The sequence below is a fragment of the Diabrotica virgifera genome, chromosome 6 (assembly GCF_917563875.1).
Source record: "Diabrotica virgifera virgifera chromosome 6, PGI_DIABVI_V3a".
Classification (NCBI taxonomy): Eukaryota; Metazoa; Arthropoda; class Insecta; order Coleoptera; family Chrysomelidae; genus Diabrotica; species Diabrotica virgifera.
In genome coordinates, this window is record NC_065448.1 from 2,700,556 (window position 1) to 2,717,479 (window position 16,924).

The window sequence follows — 16,924 nt, forward strand, 5'->3', positions numbered from 1 at the left end:
AAATGTTGGGTTTGAAAATAAGGGGGCAAATTTCGTTATAAACATTTAGATCTGAAGCGGCCCTGTACATCTTATGAGTTTCTAGCTTACATATTATTGTTGCTGCAGACGAGACGAAGATTTATAAAAAAATAAAAAATTTCTACAACCAACTGAAGCCGAGATAATTGTTTCTTTTTTCTTAAATCGTAGTGCCTTTATTTATATCAATTAAGAAATTATTTTACAGTCACTGACTAAAGAAAGACTTATATTATCTTAAAATAAAAATTATTATAAAATATAGTTACATTTAATTATTAAAAATTATATTTTAAAACGTTGCTTTTGCGAGCTGCCGAATTTTGCAAATCGCCCGGCTCGCTTCAAATACGCGCGCTCGGAAAATTTTTACGTAACTCGTATTAAATTTTGACCGAAAACAATTTAATAATATTACCATTATAATATTATACAGTCTATTTACCAGTGTATTTGTTTTTCTTGATAAACTTTTATTTCTGAAGAAATAATATTACAAAATAATACATAAATATGAAATACATAACACTATTTTTAATTTTTTTCATTGTTATATAAATATAATAATAATAATAATAATGTTACTTCTTATAATACAATATAAAACTTTTTCTTCTTGTAGTGACTATCCGTTTTGGATGTTGGCAACCATCATGGCAATTTGGCAAACCCCATTTGGAAAATGAGAACCAGGAAGGCGAAGGATTACCTTGCTAGAAAATTTACGTATCTAGGCCACATAATGAGAGGAGAAAAGTACTCTCTGCTTAGACTCATAATCCAAGGAAAAATCTCGGGAAAGGGAAATGTGGGACTAGGAGGATTTCATGGTTGCGAAATTTAAGGGAGTGGTATGGGTGCAGTTCAATACAGTTGTTCAGAGCTGCAGCCAACAAAGTTAAGATTGCTGTGATGGTAGCCAACCTCCGATAGGATACGGTACTGCGAGAAGAAGAAGTCGTTCAACACAACAACTACAAATCTTTTTAGAGCAGCAGTACCGATTTAGTGTGAAAGTACAGATTGCCATGATGGTTGCCAACGTCCAAAAGGGATAATCACTACAAGAAGAAAAAGTTTTATATTGTATAATAAGAAGTAACATTATTATTATTATATTTATATAACAATGAAAAAATTTAAAACATAGTTATATATTTCATAATATATGTATCATTTTTGTAATATTATTTCTTCAGAAATGAGATTTCTTCAGAAATGTAACTATATTTCATAATAATTTTTATTTTAAGATAAGATAAGTCTTTCTTTAGTCAATGACTGTAAAATAATTTCTTAATTTTATAAATAAAGGCACTACGATTTAAGAAAAAAGAAACAATTATCTCGGCTTCAGTTGGTTGTAGAAAATTTTTATTTTTTTATAAAGTTTCGTTTCGTCTTCAGCAACAATAATCTGTAAGTTAGAAACTCATAGGATGTAAAGGGCCGCTTCAGCTCTAAACGTTTATAACGAAATTTGCCCCCTTATTTTCAAACCCAACATTTAGCTCGGCTCCAGTTAGTCGTAGAAATTTTTTATATTTTTATAAACCTTCGTTTCGTCTTCAGCAACAATAATCTATAAGTTAAAAACTCATAGGATGTACAGGGCCGCTTCAACTCTAAATGTTTATAACGAAATTTGCCCTCTTATTTTCAAACCCAAAAATTAGAGGTTTAAACATGGTTTACGCATTTATTTACATCAGAATATGAAAACATAACTCTTTAGAAGGAGATTGGATGTTTCACCAACTCTACGATTTTTTTCAAAAAGTTATAGCCTTCGACATTTGACCTCTTGGGATAAATAATTTATAATATCTAAGCAACGAATTCGTTAATCCGGCCTTACAATTTTTTTTTATGTTTGGAATTGATTATCTTCATTTTAAAGCTTTAAAAAATAAAAAAAAATATTTGTACAATAAATAACGCAATTGTAAAAAACGGCCATTTTGGACCTTTCGCAGGCTGTTTTGCAATAGCCAATAAAGAAAATTAAACTTACCATAGCTCAAATTGTAGGTTTTTTAATTTACTACAACTTTCTATTAAAAAGTTTTTCTCTAGAATCAATATCATAAGCTGCAAAATTAAAAATCTTTAAAAATTGCAAATTTAAAAAATGAAAATCGCAATAAAAAAAAGCTCACAATATTTTGGTCACATTTTAGTATAAATTATTCCTGGCATCGTCCTTTACAACACCTGATAGGTTTCAAAAATTCCTGAATTATATCCTGAAATCGACCTATTTTTCACCCACAGCCTGGAGTAGTAATTTGAATTTATTTTAGAAATTATTATTAATTATTATTATTTTTTGACTGATTACAAAATTAAGGACAAAAGTGGTGAGGGAAGAAGAAAAATATCGTGACTTCGAAATCTACATGAATGGTTCGGGTGTACTTCGATTGAACATTTTAGGCGCGCTGCTAACAAAGTCGCAGATGATTTCCAATCTCCGCTAGGAGTGGCACTTGAAGAAGAATAAGATTTTTTAATATTTTAGAGATGGATGGACCAAAAAAGAGCTGGATAGATGAAGTAAGAATCGATTTCAAAGAGATACTGAGTGTGGAAAACTTTGAGCTGTAGCGCGATTGGGGAGAGAGAAGAATTTATCTTATGTGATATTACGTTAATTAGATTAATTGTAATTGAACATGTAATCAATGAAAAATAGCATAGGGTAACAAGATTGTTGTTATGTGTTGGCGAGTATCGAATGTATGGAAAAAATAGACAAGGGAAGCTGAACATATTTTGAGACACATTTATATTAGACAAAATGTATGCAGGAGATTTATATTGATAGGAAGAAAGGAAATACAGTAAAACCTCGATATAACGGACTAATTGGGGGGCGGGATGTCCGTTAAAGCCGAAAGTCCGTTATATAAAAATAGGTCAATCAAAATCAATCAAAAAATCAATTTTGAAAATATGTACCTGATGTAATTAGATACAGTGTACGTGTACACATCTGTAGATTAAAAAGGTAGGTATTAAGTTTTGTTTGCTTTTTTTTTTTACTTTTCTACTTCATCTAAAAACTTTATACAATATTCTTGTTTGGTTGCCAAAATTATTCACTGATCCATGGGTTGAATAAGCGATGTATGTTTTGGTAAAAACATACAATCAAAGTTGCCATCTTCTGAATGTCGAATATTTTCAGGGGGATAAGCAGGAGCGTTGTATAAAATCAATAAACATTTCACCTATTTGGGCGGTATTTGCTGTTTCTTTTATTGAAATTTTCTCACTGCAGGTCCAAATTCTTTAAAAAATCAATTTTTGAAAATATCTATGGTGAACCATGCCTTATTAGAGGTATAATATGAAACGAGAAGATGATGCATTGTACATATCTTTAACAACTCTAGGTTTACCAGATTTAACAACAATTATACTATGTCGAGATCCTGTCCTTGCTGATTTTTCTTGCAGAATCCGATTTTTCACATTTCTTGCAAGCAAAATTTTTTAACATTTGATTGAATTTTTTGTCCGTTATATCCGAAATCCGTTAAATAGAGGTCCGTTCTATCTAGGTGTTAATGTATATTTCATTTTCTTGTTTTTTGAGCTACCCCTATATATGGCATTTAATAGATATAGATACCATAATATTAAATCTACAAGTGTCCCGCGTTTTAACCCTGTAGTAAATATATCCTGCGGTCTTTCTCACGCTACATTAGAAAGGAGAAATCTATCGACACAAACCATATAAATACACTCCAAATTTATACTTATAGTCCAGGGTAATAAGGTTTTTCCCATACACTCGAGCAGCCAGGGAACTGAAGCGTTTTTTCGACAGGTAATACCTATAAGAGCAAATTGTAACTATTTCCTGCGTAGGATCTGGCGGCCATTTTTATTTATAAATAATTAAGTGTCAAAAAATGGCATTTTTCCCTTTTTTTCAAATCAATGGAAAACAGTGAAACTTATGGTTTTTTTAGTACAAATATCTATGAGATTATGGAAAAAGCTTTAAAATGACGTATTACAAAGTTTGATATACTCATTTATTGTTAATATAATTGCGAAAAAAGGTCGGAATTGCAAAAAAACTTAATTTCGCAATATCTATTGTAAAAATTTGTGTAAAACTTTGAAATTTTTGTCATATAAGGGCTCTTTGGTGCTTAATATGTGATAAAAATTTCAAAGCCATTCATTAAATTGTTTAAATTTTATTCAAATTGTTTATCCCAGAGAGCATTTTTTTGCAATAACATAAGTCAGAAAAAAATGAAGTTAGAACCATTCCACAGAGGTCAAATGAAAGAGCAAGAGCTATATTTTCAACTTGGTTAAAAAAAGTGGATAAAAAATGCATTTATTAGTAATAAATAATTATGCAAAAGTATCGTAAATCTTTTCTTATAAACTTTTTATTTTGTTATATAAGAAATTATATATATTTATTACAATTTTTTATCAATTATGATATAAATAGCATTACTTGGTAGTTGTGCACTTAAAACAGGGTAAAAGAGTTAATTTTTTTGGAAAAAGTTATCCAAAAATTTATAAGGAACGATTTACGATACTGTTGCATAATTATTTATTACTAATAAATGCATGTTTTATTCGCTTTTTTAAACCAAGTTGAATGGTTCTAACGTCATTTTTTTCTGAGTTATGTTATTGCAAAAAAATGCTCTCTGAGATAAACAATTCGAATAAAATTTAAACAATTAAATGAATCGCTTTGAAATTTTTATCACATATTAAGCACCAAAAAACCCTCATTTGACAAACATTTCAAACATGTATACTAATTTTTACAACAGTTATTGCGAAAATAATTTTTTTTGCAATTCCGACCTTTTTTCGCAATTATATTAATCATAAATGAGTATATCAAACTTTGTAATATGTCATTTTAAAGCTTTTTCCATAACCTCAAAGATATTTGTACTAAAAAAATCATGTTTCACTGTTTTCCATTGATTTGAAAAAAAAAGAATGTGTGTGTACTTTGTACGCACGTAAGAAGTTAAACTTCTATTATATGATTTAAACGAAATTAATATACTTTTTATTTATATTTTGTTTAAATATTAAACTAATTTATACTTACTACTTCTCAAACATTTTTATTAGAACAGTGCCAAAAATTAAAATAATAAAAGAATAAAACACACACAAACACATTAAACAAGCCACAAATGATGTCTGAACATTAATTGTCGAAAATTTTTTTTAACTAAATACGTATTTTCTGAAAATACAATTATATAATAAATATACTTACAATCATAAAATGTATTAAAAAAAAACAAAAAAGAAAGTTTCTATTGGGACTCGAACCAGCGCTGATAAGAGCGGTTGGTATTGGAATTCATTCGCCTTCTCCGCTTAGCCACGGACACTATGTGTCATTATTTGCGAAGATTGACTAACTAAACGGATTAAATTTGTGATATTTTGATATTTTGAAAATTGATCAAATTATTTTAATTTTGAATTGAAATGATTTAGAATTGAAAAAATACAACAAAACATAGAGTAAAAAAACAATATATTAGAAATATTGATAGAAATTTTGTGAATATTGATAGAAATTTTGATGGTAATCAAATTATATAAATAAAAGTATTACATACTATGTATTTTGGCAGATCAAATAGGTAGGTTTATACCCATGAAACATTAACAATTATTACGTATGTACCTGTTGCTTTTAAAAACTATTTAAAAGTCACTACAATATTATAAACTTTCTTGTTTCTGTCCTCACAACAATAAAACTAATATATTATACATTTGTTTACCTTTACCTTTACCTCCAAACCACAGCTGCCATATCGGATAATTTTTGACATGTCATTTGAACATCCAATCAGAACAAAGTTATAATGTGCATGCGCCGGGCTGATAGGTTTTAACATATAAAAAAATCACCCTCTATCGCCGGTAAAGAAGTATAACTTCAAAAAGGAAAAATGCCATTTTTTGAGACTAAATTGTTTATAAATAAAAATGGCTGCCAGATCCTACGCAGGAAGTAGTTATAATTTGTTCCTATAGGTATTGCCTGTCGAAAAAACGCTTCAGTGCCCTGGCTGCTGAAGTGTCACGAACAGGGTATATTTTTGTCTTATTACCCTGGCCCATTAATAATATTTTCCAAAACAATCCATATCATCAATAGTACAGCAATAGCTCCTATATTTAAAAAGTAATTGTATTATTAAAAAAGAACATGACGTATAATTCTAAGCTAATAAATCAATAAGAGAACGAGCTAATTCAGAAAATAATTACCTGAAACGTACGAGATCGATAAAGTGGTGTAGGAAACGTTGTTCATTGAAACCAAGTGCAAAACACGTAGGTAGTCATATACTAGCAAAACTTTTTAATTAGTTCTCATGACGTTTAATGACAGTATTAACGTTTTTGTTAACTTTTCATAGCTATGTATTAGGAGGAAAAAATGTTAAAACGAATAAGCCAAATAGACCATCCGGGGTCTGTTTTGAATTGGGCAATCTCCTAAATTTTTTCGGCCCCTTCAACAGAATTTACAGCCTTTATATTGTGCCTAAAAAAACTTTATAGCACGACTGAAATATGATGCTAAATTTCGTTAGGATTTATTTAATAGTGTTTGCATAATAATTTTGTAATCCAAGGTCCACAAAAAAATTCAAAATTTACAAAAATTATGCTGGGCCCAAAATAAAAAGCACTTTAAATAGTCAAAATCTTTTTGCGTATAAAGAAAAGCTCCAGCTATCAAACTAGTCTTAGAGCTTGGAGCGTATTTTGTGCGTGATAAGTAATATGGAAAAACTATATGGGGATATGTTGAACTAGTTGTGTACATTACTTTCCCCAACGGCCGGAAACCAGAGTGGGGCCGAGGGTAGATAAAAGGGGTCAAAGTCGCGGTTTTTATTATTTTTTTTGTGACGCTCTTGATAGAGATAGTGCACCAAAATCTGGGAATAAGTAGGTCATGACCTAACTAATTAAAATCTCCAGGGGCGGAAACCTGCGTGGCCGACAAAGGGGTGGGGGAAGGCGTGAATATAAAAACTAAAAGGGATTTTTTGTGACGTTACTGATCGAGATAGTGCACCAAAATTTGGGAATAAGTAGACCATGACATAACTAAGTAAAATCCACAGAGCCGGAAACCAGAGTGGGGGACGAGGGTAGTTATAAGGGGTCAAAGTCGCGATTTTTACTATTTTTTTTCTGACTCCCATGATCGAGATAGTGCACAAAAATTTGGGAATAACTAGTTCATGACGTAACTAAGTAAAATCTCTAAGGGCGAACGCTGCGTGTCCGACAAAGGGGTGGGGGCAGGGGTGAATATATAAATTATAAGTGGTTTTTTGTGACGTTGGTGATCGAGATAGTGCCTCAAAATTTGGGAATAAGTAGATTATGACATAACTAAGTAAAATCTCCAGGGGCGGAACGCAGTGTGGGGGACAAATGGGTGGGGGTAGAGGTAAATATAAAAATTATAAGGGTTTTTTTGTGACGTTCGTGATCGATATAGTACACCAAAATTTGGCAATAAGTAGATCATGACATAACTAACCAAAATCTCCAGGGGCGGAACGCTGCTTGGGTATAAAGGGGTGGTGGGTAGGTTTGAATATACAAATATAGGGGTTTTTTGTGACCTTCGCTAACGAGATAGTGTACCAAAATTTGGGAATAAGTACATCATGAAAAAACTAAATAAAATCTCCAGGGGCGTACAAGGGTGAAAACGCAAAATTTTTGGGTTATGCTCGTCATCAAGAAAATGTCCGTAACTTGCACAACTTTGTTAAAAACGGTGTCACAATATTTTCATAAAAAATGTAGAGAAAAAATTAAAATTTCTTATATTTTTCAAAAAAATTTTATAACCTTGGTTTATGCAAATAATTTTAATTATTGTTCTCGAAATTTTTATTATTAATCGATAGAAACAATGATGAAGTTAGAAAAGAATTCATGGTTTTTCATTGGAAAATATAATTTTATTTACACCTACAAGTATTAAGAGGCTACATCAGTGTGTCATTAATATTCATTCGAGCGAAAGTTTTGCCGCATTGTTTTTCGAAAGTTTTGCGAACCTTTGACAACAGTGCGTCGGAAGTAGGTGACACTATCAAAGATGAAAGCACAATATTGTAATAATAGGCATTGTGATAACGGTGACTATTTCTCTATGTTGCCAAATGTTGTCAGTTAAGTTTGATTTCTTGTTATAGATAAACGATTTTAGTAGTTCCAATGTGACACAAAATCTAGGCATGAGATAAAAAGTTTATTCGAAAAAAGTTAAATTTTTTGTTCTTCTTTTATTTAATTATACTTAGAGTAATTTCCACATACTAACATATTTTTCAAATTGGGCTGTGTACCGCCATTCTTTAATATATTACGTATATGTGTGTCAAATAACCCGACAAAATATTCAAAACAAATCTGCAATCTTGAAACGCGTTTTTCGTCTTGATAACGCACTGATGCAGCCTTTTAACATGTACAAAAATTTATTTAAAGATATACTTTATGCAATACATATAATTACATTAGTAATCATAATAACTAATTTTACATTAGTCATCATCACCGCTAATATAATTATCATCAGACTCGTTATTATCATCATTTTCATCACTTTCACATTCAAAATCATCCATCTCATTTTCAGACTCATCATGTCCTATAACAATATCTCGAATAGATTCTGGCAACTGTGGGCCTTTAAACCAATTAAATTTATAGGAATTATCATCAGCCAGTTTCCATCCATAATCAGTAGGAATGAGTATTGTTGGAACTGATTTATGAGCATTTAGCCAAATATTTGTTACATATGGTGCTCTTAAAAAGTGCTCATATAATTCAACTTTACAAGGTGGAAAACTTGAGGCATCATACAAGTTTTTTCTTACAACGCATAGAATTTACATCCCGAGCAACAATCTTTTTTGTGGGAGCTAAACCATATAGTTGACAAATAAAAGTTTCTATAACTCTAAAAACCTCATCTGGATCTTGATCAATATTTCCAAGGGAACAAAAAATGCTTTTTGGTACCTTTCTGACTTAACTTAATACATTGAATGGCCTCTTTTTCCCTTTTCTAGGCCCTTTGCGCGACTTTGATCCCTTATAACTACCCTCGTCCCCCACTCTGGTTTCCGGCTCTGGGGATTTTACTTGTTTATGTCATGGTCTACTTATTCCCAAATTTTGGTGCACTATCTCGATCAGGAACGTCACAAAAAACCCATTATAATTTTTATATTCACCCCTGTCCTCACCGCCTTTGTCACCAACGCAGCGTTCCGCCCCTCGAGATTTTAATTAGTTACGTCATGACCTACTTATTCCCAAATTATGGTGCACTATCTCGATTATGAGCGTCAGAAAAAAAATAATAAAAACCGCGACGACTTTGACCCCTTATAACTACCCTCGTCCACCACTCTGGTTTTCCGGCTCTGGGGATTTTACTTAGTTATGTCATGATCTACTTATTCCCAAATTTTGGTGCACTATCTCGATCAGAACCGTCACAAAAACCCCTTATAATTTTTATATTCACCCCTGTCTCCACCCCTTTGTCGGCCACGCAGCGTTGCGCCCCTGGATACTTTAATTATTTCCGTCATGGCCTACTTATTTCCAAATTTTGGTGCACTATCTCGATCATGGGCAAAAATAATAAAAACCGCGACTTTGACCCCTTATAACTACCCTCGTGTCCCACTCTGGTTTCCGGCTTTGGGGATTTTACTTAGTTAAGTAATGGTCTACTTATTTCCAAATTTTAGTGCACTATCTCTGTCAGGAACGTCACCAAGAACCCCTTTTAATTTTTATATTCACCCCTGTTCCCACCCCTTTGTCGGCCACGCACCGTTCCGCTCCTGGAGATTTTAATTCGTTACGTCATGGCCTACTTATTCCCAAATTTTGGTGCACTATCTCGATCATGGGCGTCACAAAAAAATAATGAAAACCGCGACTTTAACCTCTTATAACTACCCTCGTCCCCAATCTGGTTTCCGGCTCTGGGGATTTTACTTAGTTATGTCATGGTCTACTTATTCCCAAATTTTGGTGCACTATTTCGATCAGGAACGTCACAAAAAACCCAATTATAATTTTTATATTCACCCCTTCCCCCACCCCTTTGTCGGCCTCGCAACGTTCCGCCCCTGGAGATTTTAATTAGTTACGTCATGACCTACTTATTCCCAAATTTTGGTGCACTATCTCTATCAAGAGCGTCACAAAAAAATTAATAAAAACCGCGATTTTGACCCCTTATATCTACCCTCGGCCCCCACTCTGGTTTCCGGACGTTGGGGAAAGTAATGTACACAACTAGTTCAACATATCCCCATATAGTTTTTCCATATTACTTATCACGAACAAAATCATCTCGACTGCTGCAGCGATTGGGACTAATAGAGATCTTGAAACATAAAATTTCAAAGTTATTATTGGAATATAAGTTGCTTTCTATACCATCAACTAGGGGTTTTTTGATTGGATAAAAAATGTCAAATTGACGGTTTTTGAAACAGAGAATGTTTTAACTAATTTTAAAATTTTTTTTCGACACTTCGTCATTTTTCCAAATTTTAATATTTAAAAAAAATTCTAGTTGATGGTATATTAAATAGTATAGTTAAATTTTGTTTCAGGATCTCTATTAGTCCCAGTCACTGCAGAAGTGGAGCTATGTTTTTTTTCACGTTGCTAGAAGATGGCGCAGAAATCGTTTAATTTTCAATATTTTTTATGAAAATTGTTTTACATGTACTTCTTTTTATAGTAAATGTTCATGCACATTTTCAAAACAGTAGAGTACTTTTTATTTTGGAAATTCCCAAAAAAGGGGATATCCCTTTTGGCAAGTTAAGGGGATACCCCCTTAACTTGCCAATTTATTCGAAGAGTTAATATTTCTTTTGATAAATAAATAAAATAAGTCTTATTTGACGTTAGTAAAATGAAGAAATGCCAGTTTATTGGTCAAATAACTTTATTCATAGAATAAATTACTAGTTGTCGTTGGTTGAAACCTGCCATATGTAATTTGCAAGTTCAGAAACAAAAACTGTATAGAAAGAAAATGCGATTATTGAATGGCATTATTGCAAATTGTTCATTTTGCAATTGAAATAGGTACCTATTGTTTGAAAGTATGCTTTCCATCATGTTTAAAATCCTTGTTGTCCGAGACATCGATTAAAAAAAGATCAAAATTGGACAACAAGAAGCCTAGAAAATGCAAGTTTTGGAGCTTGCTTTGATTTTGAACTTGCTGATTTAATTTTTGTTCGGCGAGGTCCTCCACCATAATTTTAAAAAAATTCCCTAAGGCCCTAAGCTATTCTGTGATAGTTGACCGATTTCGATTTTTCAAAGTGTCTTTGAAAGCTTAAGCCTTTCTTCATATGTAAGATATATTTCTATTATATGTAAGAACATTTTCTTAGCAGAGATTGTAAAAACATGGGAAAATAGAAAACAAATTTTACTAAAAATAATGAATGTTAATAGCACTCATATACAAAAAAAGATAAAAGGAGAGAATGTAATAACTACCGATGATTGACGTTGCTATGTACATGTATGAAACTTTAAAAAAAATAATAAACAAACCATTAAGAGTAATGACAGAACACATATTAGACAAAGCACTAGTTGCGGATCTATGGGGAGAGAAAATGGGGAAATTTCACCTCTCCCCAACCAGGTCCAAAATTAAAGAAAAAACTTGTTGAAGCATAAAAAAAAATATTAGCTAAAACGAAATTTAAGCTACAGATAGACAAATTCAACTCAATAAATGCGCTAGTTAGGAAAATTAAGGGAACTTAATGCATAAAGTTATTATTTAGGTATATAAAAAACCTTAGTAGACAGAAAGTAAGAAATAAGTACCGAGACAGAAACAGAAAATTCTAGGTTATTCGTTCCTACGCATATCTCTTCGCTGGTTACAAGATTTGTCATCATCTGGATTTTAGATATTAGGTATTTATTTTCAATCCTCCCTTCTAGCGAGGAAAGGTAGAGCTGATAACTGATAAAAGTTATTTGGCCTCATATATCCTATCAGATCTTAGCACAACATCATCTGCAAGCCTCAAGAGGCTACGTTTTTCTTCGTTTATGTTTATGCCCTTGTCAGTCAGTTTTCCCTTTTACATATAATATTATTCCAAAAACGTAGTGAACAGTTTCGGAAATATGGTGTCCCCCTGACGTACTCCACATTGTGTCGGGAATTTATGAGTTTGACGATAACCCACTGTAAGACTAGCGTTTCGGTATATGAGTTTAATTATACAGGGTGTAACAAAAATACAGGTCATAAATTTAATCACATATTCTGATACCAAAAATAGTTTGATTGAACCTAACTTACCTTAGTACAAATGTGCATATAAAAAAGTTACAACCCTTTGAAGTTACAAAATGAAAATCGATTTTTCCAATATATCGAAAACTATTAGATACTTTTTATTGAAAATGGACATGTGGTATTCTTAAGGCAGTAGCATCTTAAGAAAAAAATTATAGTGAAATTTGGACACCCCATAAAAATTTTATGGGGGTTTTGTTCCTTTAAACCCCCCCAAACTTTTGTCTACGTTCCAATTAAATTATTATTGTAGTACCATTAGTTAAATACAATGTTTTTAAAACTTTTTTGGCTCTTAGTACTTTTTCGAAAAGTCAGTTTTTATCAAGATATTTTGAATACTTGTCAAATCCACCACATATTTGTATATGGTCGAGTACGATTATGGAGACTTGGTAATAATATAAAAATTTATGTATGATTTACATTTTTAGGTATATTTTGAACCGTATTAAACAAGAAGCCACATCTCGATAATAGGTGCCTTCTCGAAAAAATACAAAGAGACTAAAAAGTTTTAAAAACACTGTGTTTAACTAATGGCACCGCAGTAATATTTTAATTGGAACGTACACAAACATTTGGGGGGGTTTAAAAGAACAAAACCCCCATAAAATTTTTATGTAAACATATTAAAAAATAAGCCTCAACTCGATAAAAACTGCCTTATCGAAAAAATACTAAGAGGCAAAAAAGTTTTAAGAATATTGGGGGTTAAGTTTGGGGGGTTTAAGGGAACAAAACCCCCATAAAATTTTTATGGGGTGCACAAATTTCACTATAATTTTTCTAAAAGATGTTCCTGCCATAAGAATGCCACATGTCCATTTTCAATAAAAAATCTCTAATAGTTTTCGATATACAGTAGAGCGTCGATAATCCGAACCCTGATAATCCGAACGATCGCTAATCCGAACGCAAAAAAAATTAAAAAATATGATTACGGACCGAATTTTTGGATTTAATATGACAATATTGGCAAAATATAACCGCGGATTTTTGTTTTGTTTATGCAGAAATACATACAATATATTTGCTTATTATACAGGTGTTTTATTCTTTGTAACTAAAACGTATGTACATAATATGTACTATGTTAATCCGAACAATTTGATAATCCGAACTACCCCTGTACCAATTAGTTCGGATTATCGACACTCTACTGTATACCAAAAAATCGATTTTCATTTTGTAACTTCAAAGGACTGTAACTTTTTTTATGTGCATATTTGTACTAAGGTAAGTTAGGTTCATTCGAACTATTTTTGGTCCCAGAATATGTTATTTAATTTATGACCTGTATTTTTGTTACACCCTGTATTTATATACCGATAGTCAATTCGGCATTCTGTAAAGACCAACATTTTTTGTTGAATTATGGTGTCAAAGGCCTTTTCATATTCCACAAATATTGAAGCTAGTGATTTATTATATTCAGTAAATTTTTCTATAAGATCTTTTATTACCTAGGTGATCGTTTGTTCCGTAACCTTTTGTAAAACCCGCCGGTTCTATGGGCTGATAAAATTCCAATTTATTTTCTAATCGTTTCGTAAATAATTTATAAATATGAGAAAGTAGACTTATTACCTTTTTTATAAAGTACGATAATTTCTGCGCATGTCACTGAGTTTGTGTTATTGCTTTCTGCAGACTGTGAACCATATTAAGTCCCCATTAATATTTGGGACTTTTTGTTCCCTAGACAGTGTAATTGTGTTAATATTCTCAGTGAAGATTAGTTTTGGTGTCGTAGTATCTGAATTCATCATAAAGATGGATTCCTCAAGTATAGTCCCAGTAGTGTTTGTATGGCTTTTCAATACATTATTTGGCCTCCAAATATCGTTTGCTTTCAGTCTCAGGATGGTCATAAAGGCTATCGCGAAATATATAATTCCAGCCGAGGGAGATCTAGGATAGCCTCTAAAGAGGCCGTTCCTGTAATATTCAAGGCTCCTGTTAAATTTGAAAGCGCTTGTCTTCGTAGGGTGGTGGGAGAGAGCGCACAAGATTGCAAAGCCGTCGCACAAGATTCCACCAAAGTAATAACTGATAAATAACTGTTGGTCGTATCAGTCGTATCACTGATGCGTATAACCAACAGATTGTCTTTGGTTTCAACCTCCCGGTTTTACCTACAACTTGTTTACACTTCCATAAGAATCGGTAAGTCCTGTTGGTTATATTTTTAATATTAGTTGAAATTCAGTTTGAAATCCAGGGTTAGTCCTAGATACTTGACCTCATTGGTCCTTTCCACTTGTTCCTTTCCAAAGAATTTCACCTCACTCAGTCCTACTGAGTTTCCTCTTATTAGTGAAGGCTATAACAATTTAGTTTTGGAAGGGGTCACGGAGAAATTCTCTTTCAGACACCAGTTCTATATTCTATAACAAGTCCAATTATAAAATATTTACTATATTTAATGAGAAGTAACTACAATTTCAGTTTAAAATACGTTTATTTTGACGTTTCGATTTTCACTTCGGAAATCGGACGATTTAAAAAGAAAAATAATTGAAAACGATGAAAAATGTATGCATTACAAGACAATAACTTGTTGTTCCGAATCATCCAGTCGTAGTCGATCGTTCCTTTGTTTTGATTCCGGTCGTCAGTCCAACCCTGCGTACTGAAACGAGGTTTCCTGCTGAAACAAACACACGCAGCCGATGAAGTTTCAGCGAGGAATTTCAGCAAGACTGTACTGTACATACTCACAACCTGGCGGCGGCGGTCCGCATTACGGCACATTTTCTTTCCCGAATCATAATTTTCATTCAGTTTTCCGACAAATGTCGACGCCACAACGCGCCCATACAAGCCTTTCCACCGATTTCCCGTCCAATCGAAACATTTAGATGTGTAAGAGGACGAAAATATTCATTTTCTTTATTGTTTTCAATACGTGATACACGTTGTTCCTTCGTAGTGGATATTTATTATGTTTTTTAGTGGTTACGATTCGTTGTAGTGTAGTAGTTGTAGTTCCCATGTTGCATTATGATAGGTTATAGCAACTATAATAATCAGGGTTACAACAAGCTCTTCACTCAGGTGAGTCTTCTTTCAGTTGTATTTATTTGTTTACGTCTATGCGTCAACATGTTGTCAAGGATGTTTTTGTGCTAGAAGAACCTTGGGAACAGTCGCTAGGAGGGTGAAATCTGGAAAATATTCGCCAAGCGTCGCGTACGTTTGTTTTACTACCCCGTTTTATTAAATATGTCACACATTTCCACGACATTTGGTCACAAATCGAACGGTGTTCTTAAATTCTTTGTTAGCTTTGACAATGCAGATGTTGCGCTTTCTTTGTACCTATCATACACTCAAATAGACGTAAATATTGTTTATTTCAGCGGTCTTGACGCCAACGTCGTCACAGAAGAATTAAGTAATATTCCGTCAGGAAAATAAGCAACAAAACTACCATATTTGTAACACTAACCACTAACCCCTTCATACAAGAGACAGTTGTTCTGAGTAGTATATGGACCTCCATAACAACAAAGTATATGGTTCCTGCAGTAGATTTTTTGTACATAATTAGTTATTAACTAATTAACGTTAAAAAACGCTTTCTTCGTCTATCATCAAAAAGGGAAGCATTTGAAACAAGTTATATAAAACCATCGTGATAGCGTTTTTAAATAGTTTCTAAAAACGATTTTGTTGCTTAGAAAATTGCAAAATAAGTCAGAAATTTCGATTCTTTATCAATGGTAATACATTTTTTTTAAATGAAATTAGATCCTTCATATTGCATGGGATGTTAGATCTTATGGTGCTTAAAATATGCTTAAAATTGTACATATCGCAAAATAATTTTGCAAAAACAGGTCGATTTTTTGCTTTTAAATATTTAGAATAACTATTTAACCATTCACTATTAGAGAATTATTTTGCATACATATTTGGAAAGCTTGCTTTTTTCGCAAATAAAAATAAATCCTATAACAATGTGGGACAAAGTTATTCCTTTTTGAAGTTATACTTCTTTAGGCGCATTTGACATTGAGGGTGAATTTATATTGATCTGCGCGCATGCGCACACCGACAGTTTGGTATTAGTCTGTATACGGGCTCTGATTGGGTGTTGAAATGATCTTTCAATAATTGTTCAATATGGAAGTTATCGGTAAACAAAAATGTTGTATAATATATTATAGTTTTTATTGTTGTGAGTACAGAAATAAAATAAAATTTAGAATTATAGTGACTTTTTAAATAGTTTTGAAAAGCCACAGGTACGTAATTCTAAATGTTTCAGTTGTATTCCAATAAAAAATTATCTTCATACCTATTTGGAAAATGTAAAAAAAATAATGTACTTACCTAGTACTTGCTATGCTGTACCCCTAGTAGGCAATGCTTTAATTTACATAATCTGATTACGAACAAACTTTCTACAAATTTTCATCTAATTATCTAATGCAGTGGTTCTCAATCTTTTTG

General features: G+C 32.3%; 1 protein-coding gene and 1 long non-coding RNA gene across 6 annotated transcripts in view; one reads left to right on the forward strand and one right to left on the reverse strand.

The window, feature by feature from the left end:
- Positions 1–16,924, reverse strand: part of LOC114326320 (uncharacterized) — a 70,579-nt gene that overhangs the window by 25,542 nt on the left and 28,113 nt on the right. The gene's annotated exons all lie outside the window — the stretch shown is intronic.
- Positions 1–16,924, forward strand: part of LOC114326319 (voltage-dependent L-type calcium channel subunit beta-2) — a 143,742-nt gene that overhangs the window by 14,962 nt on the left and 111,856 nt on the right. Inside the window, exon 1 of one of the 5 annotated variants that reach the window (XM_050654203.1) lies at positions 15,197–15,523. The exons of the other annotated variants lie outside the window; for them this stretch is intronic. Within the exon in view, the coding sequence (XP_050510160.1) occupies positions 15,470–15,523 (54 nt within the window). The 5' untranslated portion in view covers positions 15,197–15,469. Of the gene's footprint in view, positions 1–15,196; positions 15,524–16,924 lie in introns of those variants that run through there. 5 annotated transcript variants of the gene reach the window in all.